At 37.6% G+C, this 14734-nt stretch overlaps 1 protein-coding gene across 1 annotated transcript in view; it reads right to left on the bottom strand.

Annotated features, from left to right (window-relative positions):
• The window catches only part of EDIL3 (EGF like and discoidin domains 3), a 579426-nt gene extending 567257 nt beyond the window's left edge, over positions 1 to 12169 (bottom strand). Inside the window, 1 exon segment of the mRNA XM_021007989.2 lies at positions 11089 to 12169. Coding sequence (XP_020863648.1) covers positions 11089 to 11155 — 67 coding nt within the window. The 5' untranslated portion in view covers positions 11156 to 12169.
• Between the last annotated feature and the right edge of the window lie 2565 nt (positions 12170 to 14734).

Genomic DNA, 14734 nt, shown 5'->3' with positions numbered 1-14734 from the left:
TCCTGACTCTAAATACAGCATACTAGCCATTACAATAATATGTTGCATTACATTAAAGTTGCATCCTAAATTTGAGAATGGTAGGAGAGAGAAAATACAAAAAAATCTCACCATCCCTCTACACCAAGGAAACACATTGCTAGGACACAAACATGCACACACAGACATACATGATCATTGAAGAGCCGAGAGATTTAAGACACAGAATTAAAAGGCTATGGTAACAATCTAGGTGAGAAGTGATAAGGGCCTGAACTAGGAAGGTGGCTGGGTTAAGAAGTTAATTAGAATAATAATTTCAGAGTATTTTATAATTTTTGTGCTTCTATAATATAATATTTAATGAAGACTAAAACTCAAAACGCATATTTTAAGGAAGCTTTAGTTCAAAATAAACCTGAACATTTATTCCTCCAGATGACAGTACAAGGACTGAGCTCATTTGATCTGTACATTTCTTGTCTACATGTAATGTATTTATCCAGAATCACTAAAAAGTGGCATTGAATGTAGAATGAATTAAATGTTATCTTAAAAACTTTCCTACAAACTGGATATGCTGTTGAGAAAAGTCAGATATTTATGTACTAATAGAAATTTTAAAATTAAATTATGCTACTTAACATTGATAATAGGAACTCACATCAAAATTCAAAGGAATTTCATGTACAAGCTAATGGTGCAAAATTAAAACCAAATAGGAGAAATGATCAACTCAACAACATGAAAAACAAAATTCCCAAGTAAATGATGTAAAGAACCACCAAAGAGGCCCCTATTTTTTGTCCTTGTTATTCCCATTAGCAAGTTATTTAAATCTCCAGAGCACCATTTTATATTTCACTGGAGAGTGAATATTGGCTATTGTAAAGCATCACATTTTTTCTTTAAATTTTAACAATTATTTTGCAGAAATGTATGTATATCCATCATTCTTCATAATACTCCTATACATTTAACAAGGCTAAAGTATTGTTCCCTACTTTGAGACAAAGAAATGGGATCACATTTCAGTCATTAACACCCAGAGCTAGCTTTACTTAAGGCTAAATACACAGTGACTTTCCTAGATTAACGACTTTAATCAATTTAACGGCTGTGATCTGTGGACTTATGGAACTGGCACTAGGGGGAAAATGGAGAAGAAATTGAATGAAGCCTGAACATGTATCATTTTTGGATCAGAGTTAAAGTTAATAAGGACATTATAAACTTTGACTCTAACAAAAGAAGACATTGTTTGCAGGGTTTTTTATTTTTAAATTACTTACCAATAATCCTTACTAAATGTATAAATCATTTAATATATTGCCTTTATTAAGAATAGATTTAGTGCTAGAAGAGACTCCAGAGGCTGAAGTGTATTTACCTTTATCTTGTCTTTTGATGGTGTTTTTTTTTTCCCTCTTTGATTTAGTAAAAATTATGTTGAAAGTAGGTTCATATTATGGCAGACTGCAAGAAACATATACAATAAGTGATAAAGAAATTGCTTAAGTTTATGAAGCTACTCTGTGAGCTACTTTTTATGTTAAAGTAATACTGCAGCTAAAACCATGCTGGAATTTCCAATCCAAGGAATTCTATCTGTAGTAAAAAATGCTATACAGCAGCTTGGCATACTATATCAGTGGGAGTTGGGGGAAGAGTTACGTTTAATTGCCAGATAATAAAAAGGAAAATATTCTTTACTATGGCAATTCAGACATTCAAAGAATAAGGAAATTTCTAAAAATCTTTTCTTTTTATTGTTTCCTTCAGAAATGGTCCACTTTAATATGTAGAATGTATGATCTTCATCCATTCCAATTCATCTGAATTTGTTGATTGCCAGTTTAGATTTCCTTTTCTCTTTCCTCTGCCTTTCTTTTCCTCATTGTACAACAATATGTCAAGGGACATAAAGTGAGAAAAAAGTAGAGATTAATTTTAGAAGTTGTCTTTCTTTTTTTGTGAACAGCTTTTAAGAAGTCTTAGTAAGAAAAGGAGTTCAAGCTATTGGCTGAAATAGAGTTTGGGTAGTGTCTGTGGATTACACTTATCCGTGCTATTACTCTCTCCCATAAGCAAAAATTGTTGAGAGCTGAATATTTCCTTCAATCTGTTTTGTAATATGGGGAAAAGAACATATGGTCTTAATAAAGGCAATTTAAAGAAGCCCACTTTTAGTTGGAGTGAAGCTACTCTATGTCATGAAAGCAATGAAAAATAGACTAGGAATGAACCCGTCTGGCAGGAAATTGTGGTTAGAAGATAGGGTTGAGTCAGAAAAAAGAGAAAAAAAAGTGCCCTTGAAGTGACTATGAGGAGAAAAGACTACAGGAGGATATGAGTCTATTATAAATTTGCATGGAGAGGTTAGCTGAACAATAGAAAAGCTTTGTGCACTCCTGCTTTTGTCATCAACTATGGGTGGTCTTGTCCTTTCATCAATGTCATTTTGACTCTGCTTCACACTCTTTTTTCATGCTTACCCTCACCAATCATCTCAACATTATTGATCTGGGTGTTGATTTCTTGTCTTGGGTGATAATTCATTTAGCTCTAGAACAATGTGTTTTCCTGATTGGCTAGGCAGCTATTATAAAAACACAAGACCCATCAAATCTATCTGGTATCACACTCCAGATCATGCTTATAGCCCAAACAACAATTTGCTCTTTGCCGTACAGCCTCCCACATACTCCCTCTCTGTTTCATATGTTTTGTTTGTGAAGATTAATAAAATCAATATTAGCATATTCTTTTGTTAGGGGTATAACTCACAATCTTTATTACTTCCCAAACAAAACACTGTTCCATGGCCACACTAACTTGTATTTGTTGTATTCTGAGAATGTAAGCTCCTCTAGGGTAAGGACTCACTTGACTTTATACACAGTGTTTGGCTTATAATATGACTTTTCAGAAATTCCTCCCTTCTCTCCCTCTCCTCCTTCCTTGAATGGACAATTGCTGTTAGAAAGAGTTGACTGGGAAAATGAAACCAATGGTTAAGTGGCTTGTCAATAGTCACACAATAAGTACAACATCTATCAAAAATCCATACATGAATCTAGTTCATGAGTCCAAGCCCAGTCTCCATACATTATGCTACACTGACACAGTTCAATAAATATTACTCTAACCTAATATGCCCAAAATAAAAAGAAATACCAAGTACAGAAAATTTGGAATACTTGGTGATATAGGAATATGGATGACACAACTGAGTAAGACCAAACTACAAGCATCTATTCCTAACCTTTTGTGGGTAAGGCAATATATTTGGCTCTACATACTAGAAAGAGATAAGGAAAACACTTATGCTGCCTTCAAGAAGTTTACAATTGAGTAGATGTAAAATATATTCACAATTCAATAAAATGCTCAGCAGAATTGGATGTGTTATGGGAGAAGTGCAGGTAAAGTGCTATGAAAGCAAGAAGAAGGAGAAATTTCTCATTCAAATTAAACTGTTGAACTTTTAATTTCTGAAACTCAATTATTCTTAAGAGAGCTCAGTGGGTTTGACGATGTCTTCCTTAGAAAATTAGAAAACCCCAAACTAAGTTCCGCATAGCTACAAGTGACATTGAACTCAGAATTTGACACTGTGTTAGGATGAAAATCTTCATCTCATACTTAGTTTCAAATCCTCCCCCTCAACTTCACATATTATATTAACTATTTGTAATGCCAATGATGATCATTGCCATAACAAATAGTCCATAATAGGAGGAAAAATAACACCACGCATATATGTCTTCAAGAAGTTAAAATGGAACTTGACAAAGAACAATTCAACTCTCTTGTGATATTTTCTTTTTAAGTATAATACATTTGATATATGTGAATGTCTCAAGTATCAGAGATTTATTAGAATTAAGTCCATTAAAACAATTAATATATTAATTTTAAAATATCATGTCATTTTTTTCTATAATTGGAAGTATTCCACAGAAGGCAAATTTTTCAGACCACTGAAGCTGAAAAAAAATAATTACAGTTAGGTGAGGAAGCAGAAAGAGAGTCAGATTTCATGTAAGGAAGACTTGAATCCAAATACTGCCTTAGATATTTACTTGCTATATGACTCTGGGAAAGACACTGAAACCTGTCCAGGCCTTAATTTCCTGATCTAGAAAATGGGGATAATAATAGCACCTATCTCATAAGTGCTGATATGGCATCATAAGGCTCAAATGAGATAATATGTGTAAGTGCTTTGAAAACCTTTAAGTACCAGTGGATATAGGTAAGTACAGGTAGTTATATTTTAAACATTTTTGGATGCAAACCCTCCTGAAACTAATTACCTATTTTCCTGCCTTCTCAAAATTGATTAATATCTTTTTTTTTGGTTACTTAGGAGTTTCTTCATGAATGACGCTTAATAGCAAAATAGTATAAACTTTAGAGACCAATGTGTGTAAGGCTCTTTGAGCCTTTACTTAATGGCTGTGCACTACTATCTTCCTTGCTTCTCTTTATGTCCTATTTCCATCTCGTACTTTAATGTCAAATCTTCCCTTTTTTGGCCAGCATTTGTGCCTTTAACTGTACTTCACCTCCTGTAATCTACTGCTTCTATTCTTCTATAAACTGGAAAGATTGATTTTTCTTTGGGGGGGATATATTGAAATAAGAATAAATACTTTCTAAGTGAAGAACTAAGTAAAGCAAATGTACTTGAATATCTGAGGACTAGTTAGATACCTTTTGGTACACTTCCAAGTTTATGGTTGTATGCAGAATAGTTGAGATTGCTGGCTAATTAGGTCCTGATAAGTAGGGTGTTACTATATGTAATTTGTTTTATATTAGACAAATGTGTTTCTAATTAACCATTACAGACAAATAAGACCCCAAATGGTCTGTACTGCTCCATGTTTCAAGTCTCACTTAACATTTGCAATAACAGATGGGGGAAGGGTCATCATGGCATCAGGTTTTTCCACCGTGATAATTAATTTACAATGTCTAGTACGCTGAAATTATTTTATTATTTTAATTTTTAAAAATTAAAATTTCATTAATTTTTTCCAAACTTAAGAAATAAAACAAACATTTTCATAATATAGTAGCATAGAACGAAAAGATGATTATGCACAAAACTGCAAATCTATTATTTTAATTGTGAGAAAATAACATCTTTTCTATAAAAGAATGCTGTCTTACTTGACATTCTGGCATGGGGGTGATGATCTACTTCATTTTAAGAGCACTTTGACCCAGAAAAATCTTGCTTAGGATAGAATGCTTAGCATCATATCTCAACACACATACAAACTGACCAAACTTATGAAAAGGTGTAATGGTGTCTCTATTACACCATTCTTAAGGGCTACATCAGCAAATGCCAGAGACAAATCTGAAAGAAAGGTCATTTGTTAAAAACCAGGAAAACAAGGAAAAGATGTCAGGTCACTGACAGTTATTGATGTAAAGAAAGGTACTTGGTCAAGTATTAGTGGCTCACTAAGATAGAAGATGACAAAATTTTAAGTCTCTGTCTTTCAAAGTTGAATTCTGATGCTCCCGGTTTTATATTTTGCATCATTTAACATATCTACACCATTCAACTAAATTTGTTTTCAGATTTTATAGAAACTTGCAGGGCAGCTAGGTGGCACAGTGGATATAGCATGGGCCCTAGGTTCAGGAGGCCCTGAGTTCAAATCTGACCTCAGACACATAACACTTTCTAGCCTGTGTGACCCTGGGCAATTGCCTAGCCCCCCCCCCAAAAAAAAAAGAAAAGAAAAAAAGAAAAAAGAAACTCAGTAACATCAGGCTTCATAAACTTTGCCATTCAGTAAGGGGGAAAAATGATGTTACCTCTTCAAAATAATTTTACATGTGTGTTGAAAATATGCTATGGATAGCCCAGTCTACTTATTTCTATGTTCCATTTTGGGGGAAATACCAATGCCAATTGTGTAGGTTGTAAAAAGAAGAGAAAAAAAATCTGAAAAAAATCATTGTTGGCTATGTTAATACAAAGCTCTATGTGGATTTATTCATATTTCCATTTCTATATCTATAAGATATGAACCTATATGGAAGGCTTCTTGTACAAAATAACTGTTTAATATGGATATGCCATGTACTAGATGGTGACAGTTAAAATACAAGGATTCCAGGCAGTAGTTATACAGTGCAGTACTGTATACATGACACAGGTCAAGTAACAATGATGATGGACAGTAGGAAAAAATGACCAAGTAAGAAATTGGGTCTTAAAAGAATACTACCACCAGATCAGAAGACTAAGGATTCAATAGAGCAAACCAATGATTTGACTCTTTGGATGAGAATAGGAAGACCGAATATGAGATCATTTTTGATGTTCAATGGAATCTGTGCTCACGTTGTGACAAGCAAGGCTGATTGTATTTATGGAACAGAATATCCAGTAATAAAAGGGAACCCTGCCCTTTATAATTCATATCAATTTTTCCCCTCAGGAAGCCTTAGGGTTAGTAGATCACAATGTTATCCTTGACTATTTGAAAGGATTTGTTCACTTTACCTCTTTCTTGCCACAGCATGTTTTTCTAAATTATCTCCATTGATTATCCTGACACCTACTGGTGATGGTACATCTGATTTCTGTTTGGTTTCTTCCCAGGCTGAATTCCCTCAAAGAGACTTGGGCGGGGGTGGGAGGGGAAGAGAAAGCATTTCTGAGTTCTGTTAAGTTGCAAGTAATTTAATGTTTAATATCTTCTTTCAAAAGGAATTTGATAATATTAAATAATACTTTAGCCATTTTTGTGTTGCTTCAAATGATCTGTTTATATGTATGTATGTCTAGGCTAACTTCATAAAGAGTAAAACTGATTGTCAAAATAGGAGCCTTAAGAATTGCATCGAGTCTACTTAACTAATAAAATTTGCTTACAAAATTTTTCATATTTTTTTTTTCTGATTTGCTTCTAGTGAAAATTGAACTCTGAAGTCTGCAATTGCATTCTGGCTAGTTTTCAAGGCAACTTTCACATCATAAAACATTCTTGCAATAATTACACCTGTATGTATATTTTGTTAACAAAAAGCATCAGAATTGCTTTCCTTGAACTTTAACATTTGATTCTGATGATTTTTTTGTTGTTTTTAATTATATACAATATAAAGCCTACCCTATACGCGAAATCTTTGAAAAGCTGGAAATAGTAGACCAATAACCAAGAACCATTTTCTAAAGATGCACAGTTGATACAAGAGATTTTTATAAGAGACCACCAATAGATCTCCCACATTTTTCAAATTGATGCTGAGCAGGAGGAAAAAAAAATGTTTTAAAGAATATCCTGAAGTTCTCAACCAGGGACAGTTTTAAAAATATACTATGACATTTGGATATTTGGAAGTATAGCCATCTGTTTTAATTCAACCGTTATTGATCAGCACAATAATTTAGCTTCCCCTAGGGAATTGTTTTAACCTTGAGGCAAAAGATGGAATGACTGACCATTTTAATAATAACACCATTATTCTCTTTGAAACAAAGTTTGATGGTTTTTCTAGTTTAAATTGGAATACATTTCAATTAAAGGGAAATGTTAGAAATAATTAGAAAATAATGTCTCAGAGTACAGTTAGAAATGTGTGGTATGTTATGATAGTGCTTGCTAGTATGTGACAAAGTTGATGCGACAGTCCCAAATTAACTCAGTAGCCTCCTCTTACTTTAAAATTAATGATTGCTTTCAGTTTTATTATTTGAAGGTGATTGAAAAAAGAGAGTGTTTTACTCAAGGGAATTAAAATTGGTACTGACTTTTAAAGGTGTAAGTTTAATGTACTTAGAAATTTGATGATCTAACCATTGACATGTAAGAAGGCACAGGAAAATACTGAAAATTCACATTTGAGAATGATTTTGCTATGGTTAACTCTAAGAAGACAATGCACTGGAAGAAACGTGGTACTACTTTTAAATTTATTGTGCATCCTCATTTAGAAGTAACTGAAAGTAGCTGAAAAGGCCTTTAATTTTGAAAAGTCAAACGAAAAATTCCAATGATGCATAGTATTTATGACATGTCTAGACTTCAGATAGTGTCTTTTACTTAAAGACTCCAGGCACAAACTGCAGGCACAGGGACAGATTGCATAAGGCATCACGTGCTTGCTGCAACTGTACCAATGTTATTGGATTTTTTAGAGCAACTCATAACAATGAATAATTTAAGAGCTAATAAAATATTCAATCTGACTGATCCATTGGTTTAATTTAAAAAAACTACTAATAAAAAGAGTTACTGAACCTCACAGAATATAGGCTTTGATTAACTTAAATTAGACGACTGCATGGAGGGAAACACCACCTTTAAAAAAAAAAAAGGAAGAACCAAGGCAATTGCATCTTTCTGGGCTACCCAATAAGATCTCACTGCCATTGGTTGCCACGGAGTTTATTCGAAGTTTAAGTGGTCTGTGCTGAACCCTTTAGGGATGTGGGTGAATAAAGTGCAGGTGATGCAAGTTTAAAAGGACCTATTGAAAAATGGGATCATTTCATTCTTCATTCTCCCTTTCCTTCTTACCACCCACCAGCTGTCAGAGAAGGAGGAAGGCACTAAAGAATATGGAGTATACAGCTGCCAGACCTTCCTTTAGGAGGACTTAGAAAGAAAAACCTTCCCGAGATTCCTAACTAAGGATTTCCACCACATCTCAGAGCTTCAGACGGCGTCTGGAGAACCCGCGGCCCCTCGGACCCTTTGCCTCTTGTGTAGTAGGAGGGGAAGAAAACTCGGCAGTGGAACCTGTCTAGTGACCGCTGCGCTATCCTCTTAAAACGGGACTCAGCAGAGCGGAGGCGGAGGCTGCAGGTCTAGCAAATAGCTTCTCCTTTCTCTTCTTCCGGGGCGCTGTCCTCCACCCCAGTACAAACTAGAGGGACAGATGGTGGTGGTAGGGTGTAGGTATATATGAGTCTCCGCGCTTTCTGTGTTTACCGGTGTGTGTTGAGGAAGAAGGGATGTGGGAGGAGGGGAAGGGAGCAAGAAAGAGACGAGTCATTCATTTTTTCCTTCCCTTTCTTTCAAGGGATCAAAGTGCAGGGGGGCCATCCATACAGAAAAAAAAAAAAGGAAAATTCCATAGAAGAAACGAGGATCTCTCTCTCAATCTCTCTCTCTCTCTCTCTCTCTCTCTCTCTCTCTCTCTCTCTCTCTCTCTCTCTCTCTCTCTCTCTCGTACTCATCAGGAAAACCACATTACGACCATTTAGTAACCTTAAATGGTGTTGCTGACCCTTCTTGATAACTGGGACACTTTGTTTCATGTACTGCACACACAGACACATACACACATACACAGAGAGACGCTTAAAAAAAAAGCCTAATTTAAGGGAGGAAGGGGGCAGTCGTCAGTAGGTAGGCAACCCTGTTCATCAGGAAAACCCATAATAAGCTGGTCAGCAAAAACAAGCTGGGAGGAGGGTAGTTTGGAGAAGGGGTAGAAGAGTCAATCGGCAAAACAACAATAATACATTTTTCCTTAAAATAAAGGGAATGCAAATATTTAGTCTCACGATGATTCACATCTTAGAGTAGTTATTAACTAAACACTTTAAAAATGAAAGCAAAGCATCTTAATCCGGTTTTGTGTTGCGGTGAACTCTATACTTGAGCAGCCTCCTTTAGAGATTTATTACCCACTAAATAGCACAAGAGATGCCGCTTCTCATTCTCAAGGGCCCAAAGAGACCTCCCACTCCCCATCTCTCTTTACAATTCTATATTCTCTATCCAGCCACCAAATACCTCCTTTCCCGCTCCCCATCTTTCTGCAGCACTAACTTAAGTACCAACCAGCCTGGAAAGCCAATCGTACTTTTATTTTACACCTCGATACTTGTTCTGTAAAGTGCTCCCAGAAAGATAGGCGACGAGCTAGCCTCCCAGGCTTCAAAGCCCTCTATTTCAAGAAGGAGGGAAAAAAAAAAAGCTTCATTTTTTTTTTCTTATCTCAAATCAAGAGAACATAACAGAGGCAAGCTCTTGCAACTTTTAGGAATGTTAAATAAGATTACGGAGATGAATTGCTGTATAATTATATGTATATACGTATATATACATAAATATATATATATATATATAATTAAACACGCATACTTTATGTATATGAATGTGTCAGTATATTTCTAGCAATAATATCTGGATGAAACTATCAGGTCATATTTGGGGTTCATGCGGGCAGGGGATCATTCTGTAAAGAAGCTTTATTTTTGTTCTATATTTCAGATAGAGCATGTCCTACTTAAGATAGACTACGGAAGACACTGACAAGACCCATTCATTTTAGCAATGATATGCAAACCTCCAAGTGTCTGGAAATGCGTTTGCAAACTGCTCAGCATGGAGTTGAAATTTAAGAACCGAGGACCCATTACACACACGCACACACACGAAAAGGGGGGCTGGTGGACAGCTCTGCGGATTTGAAACCCTCGCATGCACTCAGTTGGTTGACGTTTAAACTCTTACACATTCCCTTTGCCTCATCCCCACCCCCCAACTCCGCTCAAGCTGGACTAATTACGCCCAGTGAGCATATTTGCAGCGATTGCCCTCCCCTTCACTTTGGAGAACACCTCCAGAGACTCTCAGTGAAGTGAACTGCAGAATCCCTCCCTGCTCCCGTGAGTTACCTTCTCTTCCCATCTCCCCCTCCTTTCCTCGATCTACAGCCCGCTGCACCACTGTTCTGCCCGCCCTGCACACTTCACTCCAGACTTTGGGATCACTTTAAATGGTCTGCCCGGGCGCGCAATTCCCCCTTCCATTTTCCCCCGCATCCCCAGATAACGGCACACGCATACTCACACGCACATACCCACACGCACTTACACACACAGAGAAGCTCAGGCAGCAACAACCTTGGTATCACAAGAAATCAGGCTCTCCTCCTCCTCCCCCCCCCGCCGACCTGGCAGCCGCCCCCGCCCCCGCCTACCCTAGCCTCACGGGACCGCCTCACTTCCACTTGTACACTGGCATTACCTTTTCTCCCAGCACCTCAAAACGAAGAGCTTTGGCCCCTTTCTCCATCCCCTTTCCTTAGCGGAACCCCCACCCCACCCCATCATCTCACCTTTGGTGAATTGAGGGACGCAGAGACTCAGACCCAACAAGAGCCAGACGGCCACCAAACGGTTCATGATCGTTTCTCCTACTGGAGCGACCCCGGATGGGAAAGGGGTCGGGGAAGGAGAGAGGGAGAGAAGATCTGGATGGTGGGGTTCTCAGAGATAGGGCTCTGGGTGCCAGGCGATCCCTTACACTAAAATATGTCTTCTCTCAACCCTTTTCTTAAAGAAAGAAAGAAAGAAAAAGAAAGAAAGATCTTTAAAGGAGAGAGGAAGAGGAGAAAGAGAGAACGTTTCCCTCCTCTTCTTTTGCCGGATCTTTGGCAAAGGGTGGAGGGTATGATCCCGGAATAACCCAGCGAGGCTCAGTCAAAGTGCTGCAACTCAGTCATAGCTGGGAAGGAGAGAGGAGACGAGTCCTGGGAGGCTGGGATGTGTGTGGGAGCGCAGCTCCGTGCTGCGCGGCTCCCGGTGGCTTTCCCTGGGTAAACCTGGGGCTGTGAAGAAGTCCGCAGCCGGCGCGCAGCTTTGCATAGGCTGTTTTCTCTGCCACTGCTGCGGGGCTTCTGACTTGGAGAACAATGAAGCGGGAGCACAAGAGGAGAGATCGGTGCCGACTGGAAAGCGCACTGTATACAAACAGAGGCGGCGTGCGTATGAGCTGAGAGCTTCACCGACTCTCTCCTCAATCTCCAGCCTCTCTCTCTCTCCCTCCCTCCCCTCTCTACCCTCTCTTCAGTTCTCACCCCCTCTTTATTCTCTGTCTCACTCTCTCTCGCTCTTTCTCTCACACTCTTCCCTCTTCACAGAAGTGGCTCCTTCTGCTGGAAGAGAGAAGGGAGACAACTGCAGCCACACCCTGGCACCTGCTACCAGCCTCCAATCTCTTAGGCTACCTTTATACACTCCCTCACACATCCCGGAGGCTTTAAGGTTAATGAGGGACCGCTAGTAGCCACGCTCCCATCTGTTTTCAGCAGTGGTTCAAATTTATCACGAAGAAACTTCCTCTGGAGCTTTTCCTAGGTTTTGTCAAGAAAGGGGAGTTAAAGAGATTTCTTAAAGTTGCTTCTGTTCGGGAGAAAGATTCTGCTAGAGAGAGAGGCAGCATTCTGAAAGGAAATGCCCTAGCTTTCCAATAAATACGACTTAGTTAACCACTGGGGTCAAAGAATTAAAAACTCTACTAGTGAGTTCCAGTCTCTCCTGTATTCATTCCAACAACAAGCATTTATTAAAGTCCCACTATGTGCCAAGGACTCTGCTAAGAACTCTACTTCAGGAGACGGGATTAATTGCTGCCTTGCCTATATACTCTACTTAGTTCCAGGGCTAGGGTAGAAGGAAATAAGGTTTATGAGCCTGATGGCTGAGTTAAATTTAAGAAAGAAAAAGAGAAAACTGAAGTAGATAGAACATTTAGTTAGATATTGTATTTTATTTTGAATAGGGATGAAAAAGAAATGCAGTGCAAATAAAAGACTACAGAAGAGATGAAAGCAGCCTTAAGAAATAACGCCAAGGTGGATCAGATTCCCCTTCCTAGGGTTTTCTTCGAAGAGTCAGAGGGGACAAATAGGTTTGCATCGTAGAAGAAATCGCTATCCACAGTGTGCTGTCCAGAGTTGAACCAATTACTAGTTTATAGGAACCTAGGATTTCTCTATCCACCAGACAGAAAGAAGAACTCAGTACTGTATTGTTTTTTAGCTGCTGGTATCAAAAAGAAATAGCATTCAATTCCTCCTTGTGTCAGTAGAGGTAGCCTGTGTATGTAGGGAAAGGAGGAAGAGGAGAAGGAGAAGATGAAAGGTCTTGGAATAAGTGAAAGAGATGAAAGCAAATATTTCTTCTTAAGACAACAATTAATATCCGTGTAGCAAATAGAAGTTTAAATATCCATTTCTTCACTTTCCTTTTTTTTCCATTCTAATTTCTAATTTCTATTTGAATGTTGAATTCAGAGTTAAGGGTTGGGAAAATTGGAAGAATTCAATCTGGGACAACACTGGAAACATTAATGTTATACTTCAGGTCAATAGCTAACAAGATCTAGGCTCTCACATATTATTGGGTGGCATAGGAAAACTAGGGAATAAAACATTGTGAACAAGTGAAAAAGAGGAATCCCTTTAGATTATTTTTGTGGGGACAGTCATTAAGGACTAGGTTTTTAGCACAAGCAAGTAAATTGCTGCATCCAGTGCTGTTCTAAATCATAGCTAGGAACAGTAGATCATCTGCTGGAGCTGGAATCAGGGACCCTTCATTAAAATCCAGTATCTATTATGTACTAACTATATGATCATGGGCAACTTAGTTAACCTCTATGAGTCTCAATTTCCTTCTCTATAAAATGAGGATAGAAAGATATGCAGGACATCTCCCAGGGTTATTAGAGAAGCTTGTGTTAATATATGTAAAGTGCTTTATAAAATTTAAAGCACTATAAAAATGTCAGTTATTATTATAATAGGACTCCCGAAATTGTCATGTCCCAACTCTCTTGATCCCAAATATTAGCTGATTTAGAAAATGTGTTTTAGTATTATATTGAGATGCATTCATCATAAAGTAATCTTAATATTTATAAGATTAGATGGCTTTAATTTATAATCAAGAAAATTTTTCTAACACATAACAGATTTCTACAATGGAAAGGTAACAAATAATTTCCATTTTCTTATAATTAATGATTTTAAAAGATGTTATAGAAAGCTTATGCCTAAAAGTTAAGGGTAATAATGTTTTGCCTGGCATGCCATTTAAATAATTATTTTTTAACCATACCAAATAACTAGTATGATGACACAAAACCATTCAGCATTAACTGGTAGTCCATTTCTGAAAGATACTGTATTGATAGTCCAGAAGCCTTTAGTAGTCCATTTACAATTTAGCTTGACATATTCTCTTGGAGCTTGAATCCCCAGTCCTGGGCATTAATGCTTTTTGTTTTTTTCAAACAAATGAAACTGTTTTGTTAATGACCACCCAATCCTTTCATTCCAGTGACTCCAGGCACTTTAGCAAACTTACATTTATAGGAGCCACTTCACCCTAAACTGAATTGCAGCCTCCTCAGAATTGGAATGCAGGAACTGTTTAATAGACTGAAACAGCAGGAGAGAGAGAGACAGAGAGAGAGAGAGAGAGAGAGAGAGAGAGAGAGAGAGAGAGAGAGAGAGAGAGAGAGAGAGAGACAGAGAGAGACAGAGAGAGACAGAGAGAGACAGAGAGAGAGACAGAGAGAGACAGAGAGACAGAGAGAGACAGAGGACTCTCTGCCTACCTATCACTCCTGCATCAGATGGGGAAAAAAAAGTTCCAAGGGACCTGTAATGATCACACATGACCTGGTGCACAGTTTTGCAGCTTCTCCAAATTTTGGCTTAAAAAGTAAGACCAAGTGAAATCCATATACCTTACTAAGGCATTAGTTAGAGAAGCGGAAGGAAAAGAAACTGGAGAGTTATACAATTTACAGAGTAATTTGATTAATGAAGATATTCAAGCTAGATAACCTAAGTACTAAATCTTCATTTTTTACCCTCTGCGGATCTTTTCCCTCTTATACTTACCCAAATTAATTGGATATTTCTTTAGTTCCCCATTTTACAATTCCAAGCAAACAGTGAATTTCCAAGCAAA

This window comes from Phascolarctos cinereus, unplaced genomic scaffold (assembly GCF_003287225.1).
Source record: "Phascolarctos cinereus isolate Bilbo 61053 unplaced genomic scaffold, phaCin_HiC Scaffold_4;HRSCAF=312, whole genome shotgun sequence".
In the NCBI taxonomy this organism is placed as follows: Eukaryota; Metazoa; Chordata; class Mammalia; order Diprotodontia; family Phascolarctidae; genus Phascolarctos; species Phascolarctos cinereus.
The sequence above is the reverse complement of the archived record's forward strand: the minus strand, read 5'-3'. Positions and strand labels throughout refer to the sequence as shown.